Source organism: Delphinus delphis, chromosome 4 (genome assembly GCF_949987515.2).
Source record: "Delphinus delphis chromosome 4, mDelDel1.2, whole genome shotgun sequence".
NCBI classification, from domain to species: Eukaryota; Metazoa; Chordata; class Mammalia; order Artiodactyla; family Delphinidae; genus Delphinus; species Delphinus delphis.
This window is the reverse complement of record NC_082686.1, coordinates 69,422,965-69,447,183: the sequence shown is the minus strand read 5'-3', so window position 1 is coordinate 69,447,183 and position 24,219 is coordinate 69,422,965. Positions and strand designations below refer to the sequence as shown.

Sequence of the window (24,219 nt, the reverse complement as noted above, 5' to 3'; positions counted from 1 at the left end):
CTCCCTTACTGATCTCACTGAGTCTGTTTTATTCCTTATACCCAGCAATCTGCCCCCACCAGGTTCACTGCTCTAATACACTGCTTTCACCCTGTCATTCCCTCAGTCCAAAAAAAAAAAAAAAACCCCACAAAATTATTGTTGCTATCTATTATCCATATTGCAAAAGCCAATCTCCTTACTCTGGCATTCAAGGTGCCTCCCCTCCACCTTCAATTGGTCCACATCTGCCTTTCCCCCTATTCTTTTACACCCCTGTCCTACACCAAGCATCCATTCCTGTCATATTCTATTCACTTCCATGCAAATACTCCACACCATGCTCATTGCCACCCCATGTTTGTGTTGACATCTTTCCTTCCATGAAATACTCCATATCCAAATTATTTCTACCCTTCAAAACACAACTGAAGTCTCACTTCCTCCAGATGTCTTCTTTGAGCAACTGAGTCCATACTGATTTCTCTTTCCTCCAAACTCACTGCTCAAGTATCTACCACAATAGTTCACAAACCTAGCCTTCATTCAGAACTACCTAAAGCGTTTTCTTAAAAAAAAATATAGCTTCCTAGGCCCTACCCTTGAGATTCTGATTCAGTAGGAGTCCTGCAGGTAATTCTAATGCACTTTCATTTTTATTTAAACAGTTCATGTGGACTTACAGCCTGTTCTTAATGGGGTAGCTGGTATCGAACTTAACTCTACCACGTGTAAACTAGTTAAAAGCATTGGTCAACAACCAACATAGACCAATGATCCTTGAAGGAAGGGAAACATTCAATGTAAGCCCCATATCCACCTTGGCTTTCTCCCTGAGGGTATTTTCCAAACTGTGGAGCCCAGAAACAGGAGCTGGGCTGAGAGCAGCAGTCTTCATGGGTATAAAACACCAGGGATTAGACTTCAGGGCTGGTACGGTGGTTGCAATTACAGTGATAGGAAGTAAGAGAGAGGGAGCTAAGAAAAGGAGCCCTACGAATCTTCACCGCAATTTCCTTCAGGTCCTCGGCCAAATCCTAAGCTGTGCATAGGCAAGGTGAGACTCCAGAAGGTCTAGTGGAGGACAGCTGTGGGAGGTGGAGAGCTGAGCAGAAACGTCAGAGGCTACACAGTGCTGAGGAAATGTTAGGAGTTCTAAATCAAACAGTGTAAAGAGACTCTGGTGAACACTCTGGACACTCAGTTGGGACCCCAGAAAGACCAGACTGTAAGAGTAAGACCCATATCCTAAGAATAAGGGCTATACCCTAGGATAAAAGAAAAGATGGAAGTAGATGCGTCATAGCAAACCCTAAACCAAGGCTCAAGAGGATCACGATCTGCAGTTTAACTGCAGCCCAGAACAAAACTCAACAATAGTTAGAGAAGGATAACCTAATCAGGAGTCTGTACAGTACATCACCTATAATAGCCAGTAAATTATGCAACATATGAAGCAGAGAAAAGTGACTAAGAATAAAAAAAATTAAACAGTCAATAGAAACAGATCCAGAGATGATCAGGCTATAATTTGCAGGCAAAACTTTCAAAAGAATCATGATTAACATCTTAAAGAAAATAGGAGGGAAAGGGACAAAATGGATTAAAAGATGGAACACGGCAACAGAGTCCAGTGTTCTGTTTCTTGTAGCCAAAAGAATTCTGATATAAATAGTCACATGCCCATGATGCTCAGTACAATATTTTATTCACTTACTGAACGCCCACTGTATTCCAGACATTGGATTAGAGACTGATGATAAAAGATCAAGGTCAGAGTCTAGTGAGGGAGACAAATGTATTCAACAGTCTGTCAACTTTAAGTGTGACAAGTACTATGAAACGTTGTAAAGCAACTATACTCCAATAAAGATGTTAAAAAAAAAAAAAGTGTATATGATGGGCTGATAGCAGATAAAGACCTGCTTCAACTTGTTAGAGGTAGAGACGGGGAGAAGCACGATGACTCCCAGAAGGTCACAACAGCTGAATAATACTTGAAAGACAACAGGATTTAGTCAGGTGAAAAAGGTGTAGACGGGAAGGGCATCTGAATGAGAGGAAACAGCTTGAAAAACAGCATGGGATGTGAGCAGGTACCAAGAGCTCTAGAGCAGGATGTGAGAGGGAGTGAGAAGGGATGATGAAGGCAGGGAGGGGCCTAGGTTGAAAGGCAAAGGTCGAAAGGCAGAACTGGGCCTTTATTCAGTGGTAGTGAGGAAACACTGAAGGAAAGCCATAAGGTCAAATTAGCCTTTAACCCTGAACTGGGTGTCTACACTGAGGCCCCCAGATACAGTCATTTATCTCATTGCGAAGAGGAGTCCAAGTCAGCCCTGATCTCACAAAACAAAATCAACTAGCACATTATAGGCTTCTTACCAACTGAGGGTTCTTGCCTTCCCACCCCACTCCCTCCGCCCTTCTCTTCCCCCTCTCCTCCTTTTTCTTAAAAACCCTTCAATGTCTGGGTCAAAGAAGATAAATACAAAGGAGGAGATAGAGATAACATATGGAGGTGGCCAGCACAACGCATGACACGTGGTAGGCGCTGAATACATGCTAGCTCCTTCCCACTTCCCCTGGATTCAGACAGGATAAGCCGGCAGTCACAAAAAGAAGCTGCTTTTGGATTAGAGAAACTCGGGCTGCAACCCTTCATGCTCAAATCACACACTGTCCTTGAAAACGAGCAGACTCCTGTTAGGCCTCAAAAGGCCACTGTCCTCGGGCTTGCCCTCCTCGTGCTGAGTGTTGCAATGAAAAGTCTCACCAAGCCTATTCAGACTTTGAATAATGTTTTTTCTTTTTCTTTGCATTTGATTTCCAGTCTGCTTGCTTGGATGGACTAAATTTCCTGCAGCCCTGGCAACACACACGCTACCCCACTGTGGGGAAGGAATGGTCATCCAGGAGCCAGCGAGTCAAGCAGACGAGAAACAGAACCAAGCAAGCCAGGAGTCAGCCCAGGCAGCCCGGGGATATTGACTCTGCGTGGCCGAATTCCTTCCATCTGAACCGCAGATGATGATAAAATAGTTTCAGGAACAGCATGAGGGAATGTTCACTCACTTCCCAAAATGTAAAATTGAAGAGGTCAAACCTGATTTAATTCAAACTGAGAAAACAGTGCCCAACTTTAACCCAGAGCTACATTTAGGCATAAACTGAGCTCTGGCCCTTGTAAACTGTGCTCTGGCCCTTGGCAAGTTAATTTAGAGGAGCTAATGCTTGTTCCTGGCCTACAAGATACACTCAATAAATAGTAACTATTATTGTTACTGCAAAAATGGAGTGTCTGTCGGATGTTCTCACCCAGTCCTCCCACGCACCCTAAAATCAGCTGTGGCAATTACTTGCACATCTGGGGAAAAAAATTCCACATGGGCTAAGGAGGAGGTGGCCTTCCCTTCAGGAGTCCCTCTCTGAGAGGAGGGGCAGGTGCTATGCTGGAAGGGGTCTGTGCTAGGGGGGCTTGACCTTGAGCTGAGGAAGAGAGCCAGCACTCCCCTTTTCCCTTCTCCCCTCTTCCTGCAGCAGTTTCAACAATGGGGCTCAGACAGGTGGGGGACCACGAGGGAGCCAGGCTCAGGCACGTCCAGGAGGAGTTGCTCAGTCGTGCTTCCAGCTTCCAGACCACACCTGGTGGAGCATACCCCACAGGAGCTCAGGAAAGACTTAGGAATGAAGAGCCCAATCTTCAAAACCCTCAGTTTCTCTAACAATCTTCTTCAGAGGACTGAGGTAAATGCCTGTGCTTAGATAGAGTCACTGTCCCTAAGAGTAGGGCAGAAACACAATAAACAGATAACTCTTGGTAATGTTTATGGTAACCTTCATCACCACTTCTCTGACTTTTCTGTGCCTTAAGATAAAATTAACATTTGAATTTAGTCTTTCATGCTTCTTCCAAAGTGTTGTTGGGCTTTCTTTCCACCTCTGTCCTGGGGTCATCATCCTAACACGAAGGCCTTGTGGTTCCCTTAGCTCTCCGCCTTGATGTCCAGTTGGTCACCTGGTCCCATTTTCTTTCGTTCAGACTATCTCCAGGGTTTGCCCCTCTCCTTTCCATTCCCACTGTCACCTCATCTGCCCACACTTGGATTAGTATAAAAGGACCAGAACTGGTTTCCCTGCCTCCAGATCTCTCTCTCCATTGCAAGATGAAACTTGCTAACACCTCAGTTTTGAAGCAAGAGCACTGGAGTAACGTCTCTTGAAACCACTCAACAGTAGGTGGTGCTCTTGTGCCAGCCCAGAGCACTCACAAAACTTCTGTTCCATCAGGCAGCCTAATGAGTACAGACTGTGCCACGGTCCACTCTTTATTTGGCACTGACTACGTGCCTCTGGGGAACACAGTTATCTAAGACGCTGGCCCTGACCTCCAGGAATATGCAATATAATTGGGTTGGAACAGGGCCAGTTTGAGGGGGATGGATAAAGACCGTGCATGGAGAGAAGCCTGTAGGACAGAAAGACCACCTCCAGCAGGGAAGAGTGGGGAGAGTAGCTGGACCTTCAGCTAGGGTAGGGTTTCTTTCTTTCTTTTTCTTTCTATTTATTTATTTATTTATTTATTTATACTGTAGATTCTCATTAGTTATCTATTTTATACATAGTATCAATAGTGTATATATGTCAATCCCAATCTCCCAATTCATCCTGCGCGCCCCCCTTGGTATCCATACATATGTTCTCTATGTCTGTGTCTATTTCTGCTTTGTAAATAAGATAGTCTACACCAATTTTTTCAAATTCCACATATATGTGTTAACATACAATATTTTTTTTCCCTTTCCTTCTTTCTTTCCTTCTTTCCTTCCTTCTTTCTTTCTTTCTTTCTTTCTTTTTGGCTGCACTGGGTCTTCGTTGCTGAGCACAGGCTTTCTCTAGCTGCAGCGAGCAGGGTCTACTCTTCCTTGTGGTGCACAGGCTTCTCATTGCGGTGGTTTCTGTTGTTGCAGAGCATGGGCTCTAGGTGTGCAGGCTTCAATAGTTGCAGCATGCAGGCTCAGTAGTTGTGGTGCATGGACTTAGTTGCTCCACGGCATGTGGGATCTTCCCGGACCAGGGATCGAACCTGTGTCCCCTGCATTGGCAGGTGGATTCTTAACCACTGCGCCACCAGGGAAGTCCCTGTTTTTCTCTTTCTAACTTACTTCATTCTGTATGATGGTCTCTAGGTCCATCTAGGGTAGGGTTTCAGTAGGCAGATGGGAGAGAGGTCGGTGTAAACATAGGTGCGAGAAGGTGAGCCTGTGCAAAGCACACAAGAGGATGTCCTGGGGTGGGGGCTGAATGCCCAAGTCCAGTCTCACTCTCCATTCTAGGTCCTTCTGGTTTGCACCTCCTTGGACACCTCGTGACAAGGGGTGCCCCAGGGAAATATTTAGGATAAGACAAGTGCCACTCTGAGGTGGGATCAGTCAGTCCACCTGTTCTGTGTGGAGGAAACCAACATCCTTTTTTCTTTATACCAAGAAAGGGCAAGAATCCAGTTTTCCTCTGGTCCCTGGTTACTCAGGGAGAGGTGTGACTAGATTTCTGACCCCTTCCTGTGACTCCAGGTAATCGACATGGCATGGACATCACCCTCCTACACTCCTCCCCATGCAGCCTGAGCTCCAGCCATACTAGCCAGTAGATGTTTCCAGAACCCACCCTATACCCCTGAGGCTGCCATGCCTTTGTTCATCTTCTTCCCTGCACCCCAACCTGGCCTGAAGTTTTCCCCTTCTGTGGTTCCCACAGCAGTGATAGGTTCTTTGGCCAACTTTCCCCATGTAGCAGCTGTCTGTCAGTGCCCGCCCCTCCACTGCTCCAGTGTGGCAAGGCCCGACTCCACCTCATCTTCCAACTGCCCGTTCCCAGTACAGTGTCCGGCACTTATTTAATTGGCTTGTCTTCAGCAAGTGTTCTAAGATCATGCCAAGGGCACTCGCTTCTAATTTCCTTTTCCTTCTACTAGTTTCTCCAGGCACCAGGGCCCTATCTCACCTCCCTGCTCTGCTGCCACATACTGCCCACTGTCTGCTCCAGTACCCTTGCTGTGGACGACCCTGTACTCTCCGCCCTTCCTCCCAGGCCCTGCAACAAAAGCCTCCCCACGCCTCTCTTCCACTCCGGATCCCTTCTATCTACGTGGCCCAGCTCTAGGTGGTCTCTACAAACCTACCATCTGCTGAGCACCTACCGGCTCCCGGCATACTAGATGCTTTGTACACATCTTCTATAACCCATACGAGAATCCTAAGGCATGTATTAAAATCTACATTTTACAGCTAAAGAAACTGCTCAGAGAGGGTGAACTGGCCACAGAGAGTTAATCAGCTAGCGAGTGCCTACGGTGGGATTCAAACCCAAGTGTCTGTGATTGTAGAGGCAGTGCTCTTTCTAGAAGCCTTGGCTGGGTCTTCTGGCCTGTGCTCTCTGTCCTCAGTGGGAAGCCTGAGCCACACAAGGAACCAGCCAAGGAAGGAAGCAGGACCAGAAAAGGGAAGCAAAGCAAGCAGTTCTGACAGTGGATGCACCCTAGAAGGCTGGGGTGACACAGGCTGGAGGAGCTCAAGGGTGCGGAGAAGAGGGTCCCAGACGGGAGAGGAAGCGGAAGAGGTGCAGCAGGGAGGACAGAAGGTGAAGAGAAGGAGGGAAAGGGGGTTCTTCAAAGTAAAATGCCTGGGAAGAAATCTTGAAAAATTTCCCTACCCAAAACAGAGATGCATTTTGTTTTTCACTTTATAAATTGTACCTGAACGTCTTTCAATTCTTCAAAAAGGGTGCTTAAGACATTTCTCCCACTTCCCCTACTGGGGCAGAGCTGACATGTTTTGTTTTTTCCTCGACCACCTCCCCACTCTCTCCCCCGCCACGCTAGACTCCCAACACTAATCCCTGCCCAGCAAGAAATAAAGACCTTGATATCCAACCGGGTTCTAACCACTGCAGTGGTTACTATTTCTTAGCCATCTTTTTCTTACAAGGATCGGGAATCACATCAATGCTGAACCTGATTTTCCTTACACTCGCCCACATTATTCCCCCATCCAGTGCTTGGGTTGGGTGCAGGTCAGCACCTAGCAGAGGACCTGACATAGAGCAGACGCTCAATGTCTGTGGACAAAGGAATGAATCAATGAATGTTTCTCTGTCACTTCTCCCTGTGCCTCATACAACTTCTCTGATCAGGATCCTTCTTTCCTAGCTCACTTAAGTTGCTGCAGACAGAATCAGGGTGACAACCTGGATTCTGGAAAGTACTGTAAACATAGTGTCCGTGTTCTCGGTTCCAAAGGGTCACTATGGGGTGCATAGTGCTATGGGGTCCACACATAAGTAGAAGCCACCTAACGACAATTCAGGCCCCTTCCGGCCCTCGTAAGGGACCTGGGAGGGAGCCAAGGCTGCCGTGCCCAGCGTTCCTGCCACTCCTTGCTCCGCTCTGCTCTCCACACCCACTTCTCATGCAGGCCTGGCGACTGCAGCAGACACGGCGGCTCAACACGCAGCAGAGGGAAGGAAGGAGAGGGAGAAAGGATGTAAGGAGGAGAAAAACAGCTTCGGGAAAAAACACGCACACATGCAGCCTGCAGAACATTGTGACTTGGATTATTTTTGGAATCTAATGTTTCTAATGTTCAAGGGGAGGAAATGAGAAAAAGCAAGTAGAGATTCCCAGGACCGGCAGGCTGGAAATAATACAGGACACTGTGTCCTCTGTTGGGCGGGACACAGACACACTTCCTCGCCCTGAGCCCAGTCAGCAGGGGGGTGGCGGGCAGTGGTTTAGGCCTCAGTAGGAGGAGGGACGCAGGAGCAAGGGGTACCGGGAGCCCTTCTCCAAAAACAGCAGGAAATTACAAACCACTCAGTAGACCTTGCCCCGAAGGTCGTAGTTCTTGGAAGCCTCCCTCCCTACACCGAGGGCTCAGGAAAAGGAATCACAGAGACTTGTCAGCACGCCCCCGAGAGGCCCAAAGTGTTTGCCCTCTTACCACAGCGTCAGTAAGGACACAGGTCAGGTGACCACTAGCCTCCACTCCACCCCAGCCCCTCTGGCCGCCGCCTCCCAGGTCGCTGGCATACGTACCCTTTCTCCTGCAGGGCCGGGGTAAGGTAAGGCTGTGTGCGTGCGTGTGTGTGTGTGCGTGTGCGTGTGCGTGTGTGTGTGTGCGTGTGTGTGTGTGTGTGTGTGTGTGTGTGTTGTGGGAGGGGAAGGAGCCCCAGCCTCAGAGCAGAGGGCCCACCTTTCCACTGCCTACCTGGCTCTATCCCAGGCACGCCTCCCAACCTCACCAAATCTCAGCTTTCCCATGTAAAATGATGCTCACATTCACGCCCTGCACAAAGTAGACGGGAGACCAAACGAGGAACCACTGACTGGGTGACTCTGGGTGGGTCTCTGCTCTGGGTCAAAGTTTTCTACGTAAAAGGAAGGGCTAGACCAGAAAATCTCTAAGGTCAGGGGTGTGAGAACGCTTTAAACACTGACATTCCAAAAACGATTTCGTATTATAACGACTACAATGGTGCTTCAGCTTGACAAATGACACCGCTGGCTCGAGGGGCGTGCGGCTTGCAGAGGGGGCCGAGAGAAGAGGCAGTGGGCCAAGTGCGGGGCAGGGAGGAGGGCAGTGCACTCCCTTCACACGGCCCCGCTGGTTCTTGTCACCCCAGGCAGAAGGAGACTTAGGGTCCTGCTTTGGGCCCTGGGGAGTGATCAGAGCTGTTTATACCTCAGAGGGAAAGGGCAGGAAACAGCAGTGGATACTCTGCCCAGTGACAGGGCATCCTGGCGATGTCCTAAATTGCTCATACGGTTAACAGGACACACACAGCAAACACAATAAGCACGTAACAGTGCAGGGCCCTGCTGCCTACCATGATGCTCTTCACCCCGTGGGCCCCATATTCATATTTTCTCAGGGTGACTAACATGAAAGTAACATTATTTTGTTCGCACAGACCTCCAAGGATATCGAAATGCACAGACATATTTCTTGGATGGACTGTAGGAGTGCTTCTGGCCTCAAGCTTGTAAGAGAATAAGACAAATATGTTCTTTGCTATAACGCACAGCAGGAGGTGAAAAGTGTCTTAGATGTAGCAGGTGATCACATCCCCCTGGGGAGAACTGCTTTCCTCTGTGGCTGCTTCAAGGACAGACACCGTTTTTCCAGAGAACTTTCCATGTGGCGGCTCTCCCAACCCTGACCCATCAGATATGATCCCAGTTTGACCTGCGTGCTCCTGTCTTTTGCCTCACCCAGGGGCACCACACAATCTAGTGATCTTGGGAGACCCCATGAACCGACATCGTAATTGCCAACTTCTGTCAAAACTCGATTCTTAACTTTATTCCATTAGGGATCACTGAAAATTATTTGGAGCAAGTTCATTTGGAAGGTAGCATGGATCACGCTCTGCGAGGTCTCAGCGGGGGGTCTCAGCCAGATGACTGAGGAGTAAATCAGGACTGAAACAGCACAGGGAGCAGGAGGGGAAGCCAAGGTCTAGGGAGCAGCGATGCTGGGCCAGGCAGGGGGACAGCACCTCCACCCACATCATCCCATCTAATTCTCCTAACAACCCTGGGCAGCAGCTTGGGCTTTTTTTTTTTTAAGCAGGAAAAGAACTCAACAGATTACGGTTCTATTTGCTGAGAAAAGTTTCTTATTTTCCATCATCCCCCAAGGCGACAACCCTGAAGAGAGAAGAGCCAACTGTAGATATACAGGGGAGAATGAATAGCAAAAAAGGCGAAAATTCCTCTAGAGCTGTTCAGCTGTAAAGGGGCTGAGACACCATGGAGTGTGGCAAGTCTCCAAGGAGAGGGGGAGGCAGGCACATTTGGCTTGGGGGGATGGGGGTCTTTATCGAACTCCTCTGGGGATTCTGATACACCCCCTTACAAGCCTATTCTCAACCACTACCAAGCCCCCACCACCATGACCACACGCACACGCTGCCACCCCACCTCCCCCACTGAGACACATTTTCACAGACAGAGAGGATTGACGTGAGAACAGTGCCCTGTGGAATCAGGAAAAAGTCGAAAGACACCGAGCTAGCCCAAACTCTTCCTCTTTGTTTTGTTGGGAACATAATTGGGGGTCAGAGGTTGAAGACGTGACTGCAGTCTCCCAAGTGGTAAGCGGCACCCCAGGACACATCCGAACCCCCATTCACACAGCTCCATTTCAGCATGGACACGGCACCTGTGGGTGTGAACAGACTTTCACCATGCAAGGATGAATATGCAGGAAGACATTTATAATTAGGTTCTCCACAAACGTATGGACACTAAGGGGGGAAAGCGGGGGACGGGGGGCGGGGGTGGTGGCGGTGGGATGAACTGGGAGATTGGGATTGACAGATATGCACTAATATGTATAAAACGGATAACTAATAAGAACCTGTGGTATAAAAAAATAATAAAACAAAATTAAAAAAATAAAATTAAAATAAAATTAGGTTCTCCAAAGGGAGCTTTCCCACAGGTGGCGTGGTGAGGACAGCCATCAAGGCCAGGGCCCTCTAAGCCAATGAGAGGTTCTCATCTGGGCAGGTACCTTGGTCACAGAGGAGGTGGGCACCTAGATAGCCTCCCAAGTGTGGTGCTAAAGATCTTGCCTTGGATGTGTGCCCCATGAAACAAGCACAACATGCTGTATAAACTGATGATAAGCATAATTCCAATACTGGAAACCCACTGGATAGCTGTGTTCATTCTTTCACAGGGGCTTCTCTTACAGGAAGTGGGACTATACTCTCTCTTTCCAGAAGGGCTTTGGGCAAGATTAGAGGGACTCCCAGGTAAACACCAGTACAGCCTCCTTTATTCAGAAGCGAAGTAGACAAATGTTCCTCCATCAGTTAAGTCTAGTTATGCCCAGAGCCCTTCTAAGCTCTTCTCCTTCCCTACAAAGACTGGAAGACTGTGGGCCTCCCCCAGTTAGAAGGCGGATGGTGCAGCAGCTTTGGTACCTTCTGATACTTATGATTGGCATTGGCACATAGATGGGCAGCAGGAGGTCACAACGGCCGGCATCAGGATGACAAGGCTGGGTTTCCTACAGCGCATGGGAGGTAAACTTTTACATCTCAAGGTCTCTTCCAGTTCTACCATCCTAAGATGTGCCCCAGGCACCCAGAAAGGGGGAGGAAGCTAGGGAAGACCCTCCACTGAGCAGCACCCATCCTTTCCTTTTCCAAGGGGACATCTACAACGAGTCTACTTAATGATGCTTAACACCATAAACTGCCCCCTAATGGGAAAGAGGCCTCCCTTCTCTCCTGTAATGGGATGTGACTGCAGGGCAGACACCTTCATCACACAGGGTCCACTGCAGCACTGGGGGCAACTGGCTGTGAAATGGAGCTGCAAAGAGAGCCATAATCTGCGCCTGACTAATGAGGAGGGACTGGCCTGCATTCTGTGAACACAGTGGAGGACAGGCCCATTAGTTACAGACCAGAGGGCACAGGGCACAGGGCCCAGGGCCCAGGCAGCGGTGCACATCTTCCAACAAAGTGCATTGTGCGTTACTTGAATCACCTCTGAATTACCCAGCCCTCCCACAAATCGCTCATTAAGGCTTCCTGTCATTCCTGAGCTGCAATATTCCCCTTCTCTGAAAATTCCCTAAGCACAGAGGCTGTGCCTAGGACAGCGAGGTGCACACAGCAGACATAAGTAATAATAAACAGGACTTGATGACAACGTGCTGCTCCAAGACAGAAACTCTGGCTCACTCATCTTTATCCAAGTGCCTTGTTTTGGGCTCATGACAGCTGCTCAGCAGAAGTTTATTAAATGAATGGGTGGCCTGCTTTATGAATTAGCTGCAAAACAGCATCCCTCCTCCCTAAATGTTTAATTGGGAGAGAGAAAGGCTCCTTCCCCGCCACCCCCAAGATGAGGGATGCATGCATAGGGTCATTGCGGAGGTCAGGGGAAGGTGGGGAGGGGTTGTTTCACTTCCCAAGGCCAGCTGGTAAATGGGGAGCACTGACCATTATTTAAGGCCTGGGAAAGAAGCTGTCACCCACAGGGCCAGAGGGGAGACGCTGTGCCCACCCCTTTACAAAAATAGAAGCTGGGTGATCATCAGACTCCTCCAATTGCCAAGAGCTTCCCAGATCTGGAATTAAAGGCCTCCGACAAGCCTCCCACCAGAGAGGAGGCTAAGACGTGGCTCATGCAGGAACTATTTCCTCAGGCCCTTGTTTAGATGAGGATATGCACACACAACTCTTACCCAAGCCACCACCCTCCTCACCCCCTTTCCAAAACACCAAATAAGTCAAGGGCTGAGGCACTTAGCTCTGCACAGATATTTTAAATTAATCTTGAAGCAATTTAAAAGGACTGTTTTCCTCCCCTGCCCCTCACCCAGCACATTTCTGTGGCAGCCGGGTCAAGCCTGAGCAGCATTTTCGCCACTGACTCAATACCGAAATATTCCTGGGCTGCCCTCTTCCCATCGGCCTTTTACTCCCTCTGTTTTGTTTTAGATATTCTCTCCCCCACCCCTCCCCCTCTACACACGCGCACGCACACACACACACACGTGCACAAACACGCATGCACATACACGTCTTTTTAAGGTATGAGCACAGATCCTAACTTACAGTCCATGAGCAGCATTCAGGGATCATGGATTCGAACAGGGAAAAAATACGCCTTTATTTTTACTCACCTCTAACTAAAATAGAGCATCCTCTTCAATTATGAACAGAGGCAACCAACTTCATTAATGTTACCAATACTTGGGCCTCTGACATCAATAGAAACACACACATTCTCATATCATATCAGGGCTGTTTGTCCTGAAATGTCAGTTACGGTCATCACTACTTCAAAATTATGGTAGTTATAAGACTTCAAGTCCATCTTGTTGTTTAACATGTTCCTAAAGAAGTACATATGTTGCTATACTTAAAAATTTTAATAACTGTACTTCAAAAATTATTTTCCAAGCCTGTATGTTATTTTGTACATTTACAAATATTATTCTGAGAAGGGGTCCATAGGCTTCACCAGACCAAAGGGGTCCAGAGCACAGAAAGGTTAAGGGCCCCTGCTGTCGTATGAGAGTTAGAAGATGGGATCTGAGATTTTCCCTAGAGTCATCATGGGCCAGGGGACTCAGGGGCTAACCAGCAGCATTCAGTGGTAGCGTGAGGCAGACCCTAGGAGTGGTGGCATAGTAGGGTTATTGGATAAGAGCTTGGGTGGGCTTTGGAGACAGACAAATACTGGCTCTGTCCAACTGGCAGTGTGATCTTGGGCAAGTCGTTTCATCTCTCTGAGTTTCCATTTCCTCCACTGTGAATTAGGAATAATAATATACCACACAATTCTCACGAGCATGAATTGAGAGGATATATGTGTGGCAACAACTACTGCTTGGCTGGCTGGCACTTGGCTGACTCTAGGTCAGCCTTCCCTACCTTGGGGCTTCTGGGGCTAAGGTATGTTATGTTGTTTTGTTTTGTTTTGTTTTAGAGATTGGGCACTGTCTGTGCCCTACGTTGGCTTCCCATTTCCTGAACTTGAAGGATGCAGTGAAGCGCCTCAAACTCAGACACATCTAGGCAGACCTAAGTCCCCTACCTCCTCTTCTGTCCCGGCTCACTGAAACAGGCACTCAGGCCAGCATGCAAAGCAGATCTCCTGCCGCAGAGCAGAAGAGACCTCAAGTGAAAAAGAAATGTTCCAAACCCTTCCAACATTGGTCACAGGAGCCAAAGTACCTGCCTCTGGGTCTGCAGAGCAGCTGGCTCCTGACCTGGTGTCTCTCCTAACTTGGATATGAGATGGGGATTCTGTAGTCCAAGTGCCCGCAACCCCAAATCCAGGCCAGGCCAGGGTCAGACCCAGGCTGCCCGGCCACTGGACAAACAGCCCTCAGGAAGCCCAGAGGAAACCTTGCAGCTCCTAAAGTTGTGCAAAAACTCCTTTACATGCATGTCTCTTCCAAACTCTGGCTTAAATGATGTTCAAAAGTTCTGTTGTAGAAAGGGGCCATGCACTCTTTTAAAATTATACCTATTGATTTTCATGTGATTATAAATGATAAGAGATTGGAAAGCACAGAAAATTTATGCAGAGAGATTAAAATCAAGCATAAGCCTTGCCCCTAGAAATCAAAACTATTAATATTGTGGCGAATTTCCTTCCAGCTATACTTATGCTAGCACACTTACATAAACTGGGATCATAATTATATCATTTTATATCCCGATTTCATCACTTAAACTACCTAGAGACATTTTCAATAGGGGCTCTTAAAAGACACAAAACCATTATATCAGACGCTGTCTGTAAAACTCACAGGTTACTGAGAGTCATGGTATTCCTACGAGTGGTATTGTGCATTTAAATGTGTTATTCTCAGAAAACTGGTAGGAGAGCCCCTTTCACTCTTCTTAAAGTGCATGTAACAGTAAACTCTCTTCTTTAGCTTGGAGAGCATCTAGAGAAGATACATTTGCATTCTCAGCAAAGAGGCACTGTATGGTATTTTCCTTTTTCACTTTCTCATATCTCCCTGATAAGGGGAAAGCTTTGAAAATTCACTGCTGGAAAAATATCTTGCTCGACAAAGTGTGCAGCAGCTGAGGGAAAACCTCCAGAAAGAAGTGGCATGGCAGGAAGAGAGCCCTGGACTTCAAATGGAAGACAGCTGGATTCCTGTGTCAAGTCTGCCATTGTGGCCCTGAGATCAAATAACACCCACCACCAGCCACCTCAAAGGACCAAAGGGCTGCGTAGACTAAATAAGACTGTATGCGAAAGTGCTTTGTCAATAGTCAAATACACTGCAGGGCAGTAACCGCTAAGTCATGTTGTTGTGGCTGGTAACAGCATTGTCACTCCTGTTGCTCAGCTGGCTTGAACTACGCACGGCATGCCCTGAGAGGGGCAGTGTCCAATAGTGCAAAAGCGTGGACTCTGCAGCCATGCTGCACCTCCTAGTTTGGCCGAGTTATTTAGCCTCTCAGTTTCTTCATCTGTAAAATGGGATGATGATAATACACCTACTTCATAGGACTCTTGCCAGATTAAAATAAGTTAATTTACACAAGGTCCACAGAACAATCCCTGGCACATAATAAACACTCCACAAGAGGAGCTTTAAAATGCTGGACTAGCAGTCTCTGTCATTCTCCCTAGAAAGCTACGTATGCCCCCCACCCCAGCCCTGCTCAGGTTTGGCCAGCACCCTCCTACCTTTTCAGCATCCTGCTCGAAGAGCCGCAGCTGGAAGCACTGGTCCAGTTTGAGCTTGCGCACGTGCCACATCTGGTGCAGGTGCTGCCGGGTGGAGTGCAGCTTGTCCAGGAGGCTGGTGATCTTGGGCACCAGGCTCTGGAAGTCGGCGCTGCCCGGGATGCAGTTGCGCCCTGAGAAGCCATCGCTGCAGCGGATGCACTGCAGCAGCCGCTGCCCCTCCCGGTCCAGCTCCTCCACAGGGGCCTTGAGCACCTTCTTCTTGAGTTGTGTGTGCTCGTCGATGAGCCGCCGCGAGCCCTCCACGTCCACGGGGAACTCCTTGCGGGCCAGCATCTCCTGCAGGTCCTCGAGGCGCGACAGCAGATGCACGGCACTGTTGAAGAACTCCTCCAGGGAGAGCCGCAGCTCGATCCACTCCTCGTGGTTATAGTCCAGGGAGCCGTCAAACTCCTCTGTCAGCTGGGAGGGGTCCACCAGCTTCGTGAGGCCCTCCACGGACACCATGCTCGTCTGGATGGGCAGACACAGAGAGGGAGACTCAGTGATGCTGCGGCAAGTCAGGGGAAGACCCCAGGGCAGCCGTAGGCAGAAGAGAGAAAGTCAAGGGGAAAGGCCAAGATAAGTCCATATAATAATGACCACAGCCTGCCTGGGAAAGGGCAAATGGGAGAGCAGGCAGCCCCCTGGTCAGCTAAGATTGGCAGTTTCAAAAGACCGGCTTACTGGTTCAAAGAGCCTCTCCGCCTGCTCACCATTTGCCATTGAAGGGAAGACTGCCTTTATGTTCCTACTGCTCTCATCTTCCTCCTTCCCATCCCCAAGTCTGCCACAACACGGCTCAGGATGCTAGAATCAGAAGCTGGAAGAACAGACTGAATCTAATTTTAGGGGGTCTAGTTCTCAATAGCTTTAAAACCTAGGATATCCTCATGGTTGGATTAAGCAGTGTGGGTCAGTCTTGGGCTGCAAGGGTCTCAGAGGCGATCTTCCTGCCTCTTCCCACAAGCAGATGCCCTTCTCTGATGCAGTGAACAAACAGGGCTCGGGGGACAGGGAGTCTCTCTCTCTTGGAGAGCAGAGTGGAGAATGTTTGTCTCCAGGACACAGAGCAGCAAATGACGGCACAGGCAACCACCCCGACGTACCAAGAAAGATTGTTTCTTTCCTACAGGATTTCTCGATTCTCTCTGCTGGAGAAGGAGAGGCTACTAGAGAAATATCTGGATTCGGGGTCCAGCCCTACACTTACTAATTGTGTGAACCGGGCAAACTAAGTTCGCAGAGCCGTTGTTTCGTCCTCTGTCTAATGGAGGTAATAATGCTTTTCTCCTCGGGCTGCGCTGGAATTAAACCTGACGGTATGTAAAGCGCCGAGGGCACCAGCATGGAGCACGTGCTCAGCCCCTGTGAGCGCTCATCAGGACGATCTGAGGGCTGCATCCTTACTGGAACCCTTAAAAGCAGTTCGTCTCCCTCTGTCTTGCTGCTCTCCGGGCATCGCCTCCTCTTCTCCCCTTTTCCTTCTATCTCCTTCCAAAGGCACAGGAAGGAGCTGCCTGTGTCTGAAACAGGGGTTCTCAAACTCATCAGAGTCCCTTGGGGAGTTTAAAAAAACACTGACGCTCAAGCCCCACCCCTAGAAACTCTGATTTAGTTGGCCTGGACTGGAGCTTGGGCAGGGGTGATTTTAAACGCTCCTAATGTGCAACCAGTGGCACAAGCCTCTGCTGATCCAGATCCCTGCAACTCAAAATGCAGCCCTCAAACCAGCAACATGGGCACCACCTGGGAGCCTGTTAGAAATGCAGGATCTCAGGCCCCACCTAGACCTTCTGGGTCAGGATCTGTATTTAACAAGATCCCCAGGAGAATCTGCGCATTAAACCCTGAAAAGCCCTGTGTTACAGCCCTTTCCCCTTTGAATTTGGCTCAAAGTTGACCACTTCCAGGAAGTCTCCCATGATTATTCACTAACTATTCACTAAGTATCTGCCATTGAACAAGCCTGGACTCTCATCTCTGTAGCACCTACCATCTCGGTCTGCACTAAGTACTGCATCTGCTCTTTATAAAACACTACGTCATAAATATTCTTCTGAGTTGGAAGCCCCCACCTCTGTCTCCTGCTCTTCTTGTTTAGGAGGCAAAGACAAGCGTGCTCAATTTGGGGTGAAGGAGGTGCAGGGAGATGGGAAATACTGGGCAGCTAGGCTGAAGCAAAAGTTTCAAGACTTGGAAAGATTGTTTCCAGTCGCTTCAGCTAATAAATTTATAGGCCTGTTGTCACCGCTTCTGTACAAACAAACCAAAAAATACACAAAGCATTTATTTCCCTACAGGACTCCTAGCATTGGGAAGGGGTTCTAGGGGAGCATGAGAGTTAACTGTTCTTACACCAAGTCAAATTTCTCGTGTTATTTACACAGAGAACTGCTTCTCAGGTGGTCAGGTTGCTGTGCTCACAACCTTTTGGGGCCACCACCCCACACAAAGGCGCTCCCGGCCCCTGGAGACAAACGTCCAGAATGAGAAGTTGCTGCTAGATTAAGAGCAGGTCTGCCTTTCCAACACACACGTACACAGGGTTCGTCCTCTTGCAGATGGGGGCCAGAGTTCCGAGAAAGGAGAACAGCTCGGATTTGGCTGGAACAAAGGTTCCTAAATCATTGATTTAATGTGTTGTCATTAAAAATTCTCAGGGGACACATATGGCCTCTAGAAAAATCAAGTTAAAAAACATGTTTTTGCTGAGTATAAAAGTAATACAGAATTGTCAAAAGAAAGTAGAAAAACATAATCCAGCCACCTCAAATAAAACACTGTTAACCATTTTCATGTATCTCTCAGTCTTCCTCTCCATATACTATACTCTTAAAAACCAACTTCAGATTATATTGCCCATACTGTTTTATAAAGTCTTTTTCTTTCATAAATTAAAAAAAAAATTGTTTATTTTATTTATTTATTTTTGGCTGTGTTGGGTCTTCGTTGCTGCGCATGGGCTTTCTCTAGTTGCGGCGAGCGGGGGCTGCTCTTCGTTGAGGTGTGCAGCCTTCTCACTGCAGTGGCTTCTCTTGTTATGCAGCACGGGCTCTAGGCGCGCAGGCTTCAGTAGTTGTGGCACGTGGGTTCAGTATTTGTGGCGCACGGGCTTAGCTGCTCTGTGGCATGTGAGATCTTCCCAGACCAGGGCTCGAACCCGTGTCCCCAGCATTGGCAGGTGGATTCTTAACCACTGTGCCACCAGGGAAGCCCTATAACTTGTCTTTTTAAAAACAATATATCATGTGCATTTTTCAATGACACTATTGTTCTAAATATGATTTTTAATGGCTTCATAGTATTTGTGTACTAATGCTGCCCAAATTAATGGATATTTAGGATACGAACTATACATATGTGCATGTATATACATGCATACATGTAAATATTTGTGTATACATATGTGTATATTATTGCAAAAAACACTGTGATGAATATCCTTGTAGACATTGTTTATAGTTATCATTAGTTCTTCATCTTTCTGTTTTAATTTTTATATTAAAAATATTTTCCTAGAAGGAGAATTGAGAGATCAGTGGATATAAACTCTTTTTAAGGCATTTGACCCAAATTACAAAGTTGTCCCCCAGAAACAATTGCTCTGATTTATACTCATCAGTAGTAACAGGACTGCCTAATGACTCTGTGCCCTTGGGACAATCGCAGGAGCCTCTTATTCCTTCTGAGACTCTCACTGGCAAGGCCACAGTGGCCAAGGAATCCTGAATTATCAGCCCCTGACATGTTGGGGACGGTAGGAAGGTGGAGAAGTGCAGGTGAGAAATGGGTGGGTGGCAGAAGGGGAAGGAAAACAGGAGCTAAGAGAGAGGTCGGCCTCACCTCAAAGATGAATTTGGAGCTGCCAAAGTTGGTCTTCTGTTTCTGCCAGAAGTTGTCGGGTTTGATGATGAGGGCCACATGGATCTCGGCTGGAAAGGCTTCCTGCAGCGTCTTGAGGAGGGGCTTGATGAGGTCCCACTTGGAGCCTCGCATGTCGATGATGACGGTGAAGCCACGTTTGCACACGTCCTCACTGTGGGGAGGTCAGAGGTCAGGCACGGTCACTCTGGGCCACTGAGACTTTGGAGTACACAGTCAAAAAGCATCTGGAAACCTGCATTCCTCTTTATCTGGACCAACCTTCCAACTTCACACCAGGTCTCCTGGCTGCCTTGCAATCCAACTCAAAATGTACTGCCTCAGAAAACCTTTCGAGATTAACCCCATCTGACCAAGGTCATCTGCCTTCTCCCAGCACTTAGCAAGTAACTCAGCTTTCCCTGTAGTCAATTGCACTTGTTGGGACGTTTACAGTTTCGGTATTCACTATAATGTTTGATTTTCTTTTAATTCTTGTCTCTCCCTCTTGCTCCTGGGTTGAATCATATTTTCTCCATTTGAATACAAGCTCTCTAGAGTCAGGGATGCTGCTGCCCTTAGATCTGCGATGGAAAGTCCTTGGCATGAACACTGTCCTTCCCCGGGCCCACATCAACGGCAGCCACTGCTATGCTTTACCACTGAACCCAACCTGGGCCAAAGAATCTTTTTCAATAAAGGGGTCTAGGCCAATTCTACCAATTAATTAGAGATGGTACACAAGGTATTGATAACATCATTGTATTTAAGATGTATTACTTGTAGTTCAAATTGTATGTCAACTTTGAAAAACTCAGGTTGCCGAGCCACGCTGATTACTCTCAGATGGCCACAAGGGTGGGACTGATTAGACAGTGGATGTGGTCCCATTGTCTCATGTACTTCCATTATAAGAGTCAGGGTATAAGAAGGCACATTTCAGGAAGTTAAGACAGGGGAGACTACTCTTGAAATCAAGGCCAGATGAAGTGACAGTGACCACCTTGAAAACCAGAAACTAATCGGGCTAAGTGAATCAAGACGTTGCTACATAACTTATTAAGTAGCAAAGTTTATTTAAACACTTGGGACTTTATAACTCCTAAGAATTGAAAGAAAAAAAACAAAACAAAGATCAAAACAGTTATAACCCCTCAATTTGGAAGAAAGTCTATGTTTTGGTAGTTAGAGGGCTTTCCTTCTATCCTTCATTTATTTAACCTGTGTATTTATTTTCTAACTCAAAATGGACTTTGGTTAATTCACATGTTTACATAAATACTGGTGTAGCATTTCCTTAGGTTGTTTGGCTTAATTTCCTACTACCCAGACTGTACTAGCTTAAAGCCCTGTGCATGTTGCATGCCCCACAGTCGTGCACCGCCACCTACCAATCGCTTATAGCTACTGGAGGTAAGGCCACAATGGGAGGATGTAGGCTACAAAAGGAAACAAAACCCTGTTTCAGGCTTCATTCTCAAATCTCAGCCAGTGATGAAAATGTCACAGACTTTTGAAGAGACCACAGCTGCTGTGATTGTGCGAATGTCTCAAGCAGAAGGCAGCGTACTGGGCCTCCCAGTTACACAGGAAACTCGCCAGGTGAGGAGAGACACTCTTTCCATCTCTTCTTGTTGACACAAAGGATTAGACTCAGCAAGGCGGAAAGCTGAGCCTTTTGTTTCTCCACAAATCCTATATCCCAAAGGAAAGGAGTTACCTCTTCTTCTCTGACACTTATTGAGTCAGTAAGTGGCCAGGGTCTTCCATAAATAATTCTCTCTACCTTATTGTCTGAAACCAATGTGCCTTTTTCTAAAATTACAGAATTTCTTTCCCATTATGAGAAAATACCCAGTAATTATAGAAAAGTTAGAATATTCAAAAATCTGTATACGAGATACTAATGGTAGGGATTTATAATACTCAGGCCTATTTCCTTCCAGCCTTTTTTGTACATGTAATTTGTATACCATATAGTGTTCTACCTTTCATTGTAACACAGAATTTTTTCTCATGTCTAACATTTCTTTGAAACAGTTATATTTAATGACACATAGTCCATCTAATACCTACACCACAGCTTTTTAAATCATCCTCATTATTGCTTTACAGAAGGGCACAGCAGCTTAGATATCTACCAGCAATGCTGAGAGTACCCACCGCCGCCCCTTTACTGTATCCTCATCAGCACTGGTCACTGAATTTTTTAAATCTTTGCCAATTTTCCAAGAAAAATATGGCGTTACATTTAAATTTGCATTCCTCTGATTACTGGCTATAGCTTATTGGCCTATAAGAATTTCTTCCGTGACTTAACCTGACCATTTCTTTTATCTATTTTTCTATGGCAGTTTAATGGCTTTTCTCACTGAGCTTAGTTTCATTTAGCCTGACTCACATTTGTTGCACATGCACTTATGCCAGGCACTGCACGGTAACTGTGGGTCTTCCCTTCCCTTAGAGATGACCGACTTCCTTGCTCACCTGCTCCTCAGGCTCCATCGCTGTTACCATAATTGTACTGACATGACGAAACCCTGTCCCTAACAACAAAGAGTCACTGTTGCTACCAAGAGCTGGAGCTTGACTATCCCAGCATCTAAATGTGGTCATCAGGAATAGCTTACACTCTATTAACGAATGACTTCTGACAACTAAAAGAGAAATAAGGTACTAATTCTCTCTAGGAAGTTCTCACTAGCTCAGAAGATGGGGAAAGAGGCCCAGGGGCTGAATGCTGAGAGATAACCTAATTGGCATCTTTCTGTGAAAACAGCTAATCTACCAAGGTGCTTTCTGTGTTTGGTTTGAAACAAGGAACATAGCTGGAGGAGGGAAAAGAACTTTTCATCGCATACTTATTGTGCCAGGGATGGTGGCTGGGCACTTGACATACGTTATTTCATTTTATCCTCATGATGGATAAACCTGGCATGGTTATCACCATGTAAGAGATGATGACACTGAGGCACAGAACTTGCCTAAGGTCACATGACTGGTAAGTACCTAGCGCAGAGTCAAAACCACGACCACTGACTCCAAAAGCCCAAGCTCAGGTCACTACATAATGTGACCCACCATGTTGCCACTACGTGTGGTCTTTTTGTGACTGGGTGTGGCGTGAAGGGTCATGATGAGGGGACGAGATTAGGGAGCTCATAGGAGATGGGGGAAATTAGGGCAAAGAATCCAAGTGGATGACCTCCACTCTGCAGTCTGCACAATCACAGAAGCAAAAGAGCATGGCATATTCAGAAAGTTCAAGTAATTCACTTTGGTTTAGGCACAGGGGCGAGAGGCAGAGTGATGAGGAACTGCTGTCTGAATGCTTCAGAGAGCCCTACTCTGGGATCCGACCCTCCTCTTGCACACCCTCCCCCCAGGGAACGAGGACACTTGACAGAAAGAGACCATGCTGCCCCCATCCTTTTCTAGACCAAGTTCCTTGTACCCGAAACCCTAAAATTCTCAGCTCAAAGGTCTTTACCTGCTTCCTTGGCCCATGTGTGCCTCTCTCCCAAGTCCAATTCCTCAAGGGTAAGGAACACCACCAGTATGAGCACCTCGGCCTGAGGTGTGGCTAAAACATGCATGTGCGAGCCGGGAGTCCACGTGCACGCATGAGGACCCCCACAGTGGGAGACACAGCTGGGCTGTGAGAGGGTAGGCAGAGCTCCCTGCACTGCCGAGTTCTAGCATGGAACCCAGGGGTCCAACAAACCTGAATCTGAAGCTGGCCTCCTAGGTCGCTGTGAAGGTATGTTTGTCAAGGTGGTAGGGTAGAACACATTTTATCTAACAGTTCGTTAGCTTGCTGTATTAATTTTCAATATTTAGATATAGGGTATGTGGGTTTCCATTTGTACTCCTGCCCTGCCTGGGCATTGCAACGGTAGAAGCAGGGCTTCCAGAGAACAGGCGGGAGTGGAAGCAGGCCTCAAGTCAGGACGCTTCTTGTACCATGGCAGAAGCGGTGCATTTATCCTAAGGGCAATCAGGAACCACTGAAGGGTGTCGTTCAGGGATGGAACGTGAGCAAGTGATTTGGGAAGGTTACCCTGCAGCTGTGCAGAGGGAGAGTAAACCAGGGTCAAGCAGACTGAGCAGGAGAACAGAAGCAGAGAAACCTCCTCCTTTGGACTAAAGTGAAGTGGACTTAAGTGAAGTCTTCCTTGGGCCACCCGATTTATAGCTGCACTGTCACCTAGCACTCCCTACCTCCCTTCCCTGATTTATTGGTCTCCTTAGCACTTAGTTCCATTCAGGTCATGTATTTTACTTATTCATTGTCCATTTTCCCTCACTGGAAAGTAATCTCAATGAGGGCAGGGCTGTTTGTACTGATTTCACTACCCAGTGCCCACAGTGCCTGGGCCAGGCTAAGACTCAATACACTGAGGTAGGAGGAGTGGTAGTTAAGGGTATGGAATCTAGAGCCAACCCTCCTCGATCTGAATCCCGGCTCCATCATTTACCTATCAAGAAACCTTAGGCAAGTTACTTTTAACCTCTGTGCTGTAAAATGTGAATAACAGTAACTACATTACAGGGTTACTTTAGAGGTTAAGTTTGTTAATACACATAAAGCACTTACAATGGTGCTGGGCACGGATCTGTACTACGTGAGGCTTAGCTGCTGGAGGAGACATAGTTGGTGTCCCCGCCAGGGCCTCTTTATTGACCACTGTGCCCAGCTCCCAGCTCCATAAGTGTTGCAGCAATCAGCTTTTGCCTGAGACCATGTCAGGAGACTTACCTTTGGCTGACTTACCTTTTCCAAAGGATGCCTGGGCAGTTATACCCCCGCCCCAGGGGGGCCAGTGCTTCTCTTATACAGGGGTGCCCTTCCCTCAAGGCGGGGTAACTCTGAAGTGTGACTTATGCTCCAGAGGCTTCTCACTCCCCCAGTCAGCCTCCAGCTAGATTTCATCTGAGACCACAGCCTTGCTCAGTCCTGCCCCTTCCTACTCTGCTCCTCTGACTCCCTTATGGGTCTTTCCTAAAGATCATGCCCTTAATAAATCATCTGTACCTGAATCCCTGTCTCAAGAAACAGAGCCACAGTCATACATACATAAATTTCATACATATATGAA

The 24,219-nt window shown here is 47.5% G+C and overlaps 1 protein-coding gene across 2 annotated transcripts in view; it reads right to left on the bottom strand.

Annotated features, from left to right (window-relative positions):
• Positions 1-24,219, bottom strand: part of LOC132424755 (kalirin-like) — a 458,669-nt gene that overhangs the window by 223,838 nt on the left and 210,612 nt on the right. For both annotated transcript variants that reach the window (XM_060010783.1, XM_060010784.1), the window contains exons 4-5: positions 19,103-19,295; positions 15,218-15,730 (exon numbers count right to left, since the gene is read on the bottom strand). In XM_060010783.1, coding sequence (XP_059866766.1) covers positions 15,218-15,730; positions 19,103-19,295 — 706 coding nt within the window. The remainder of the gene's footprint in view (positions 1-15,217; positions 15,731-19,102; positions 19,296-24,219) is intronic.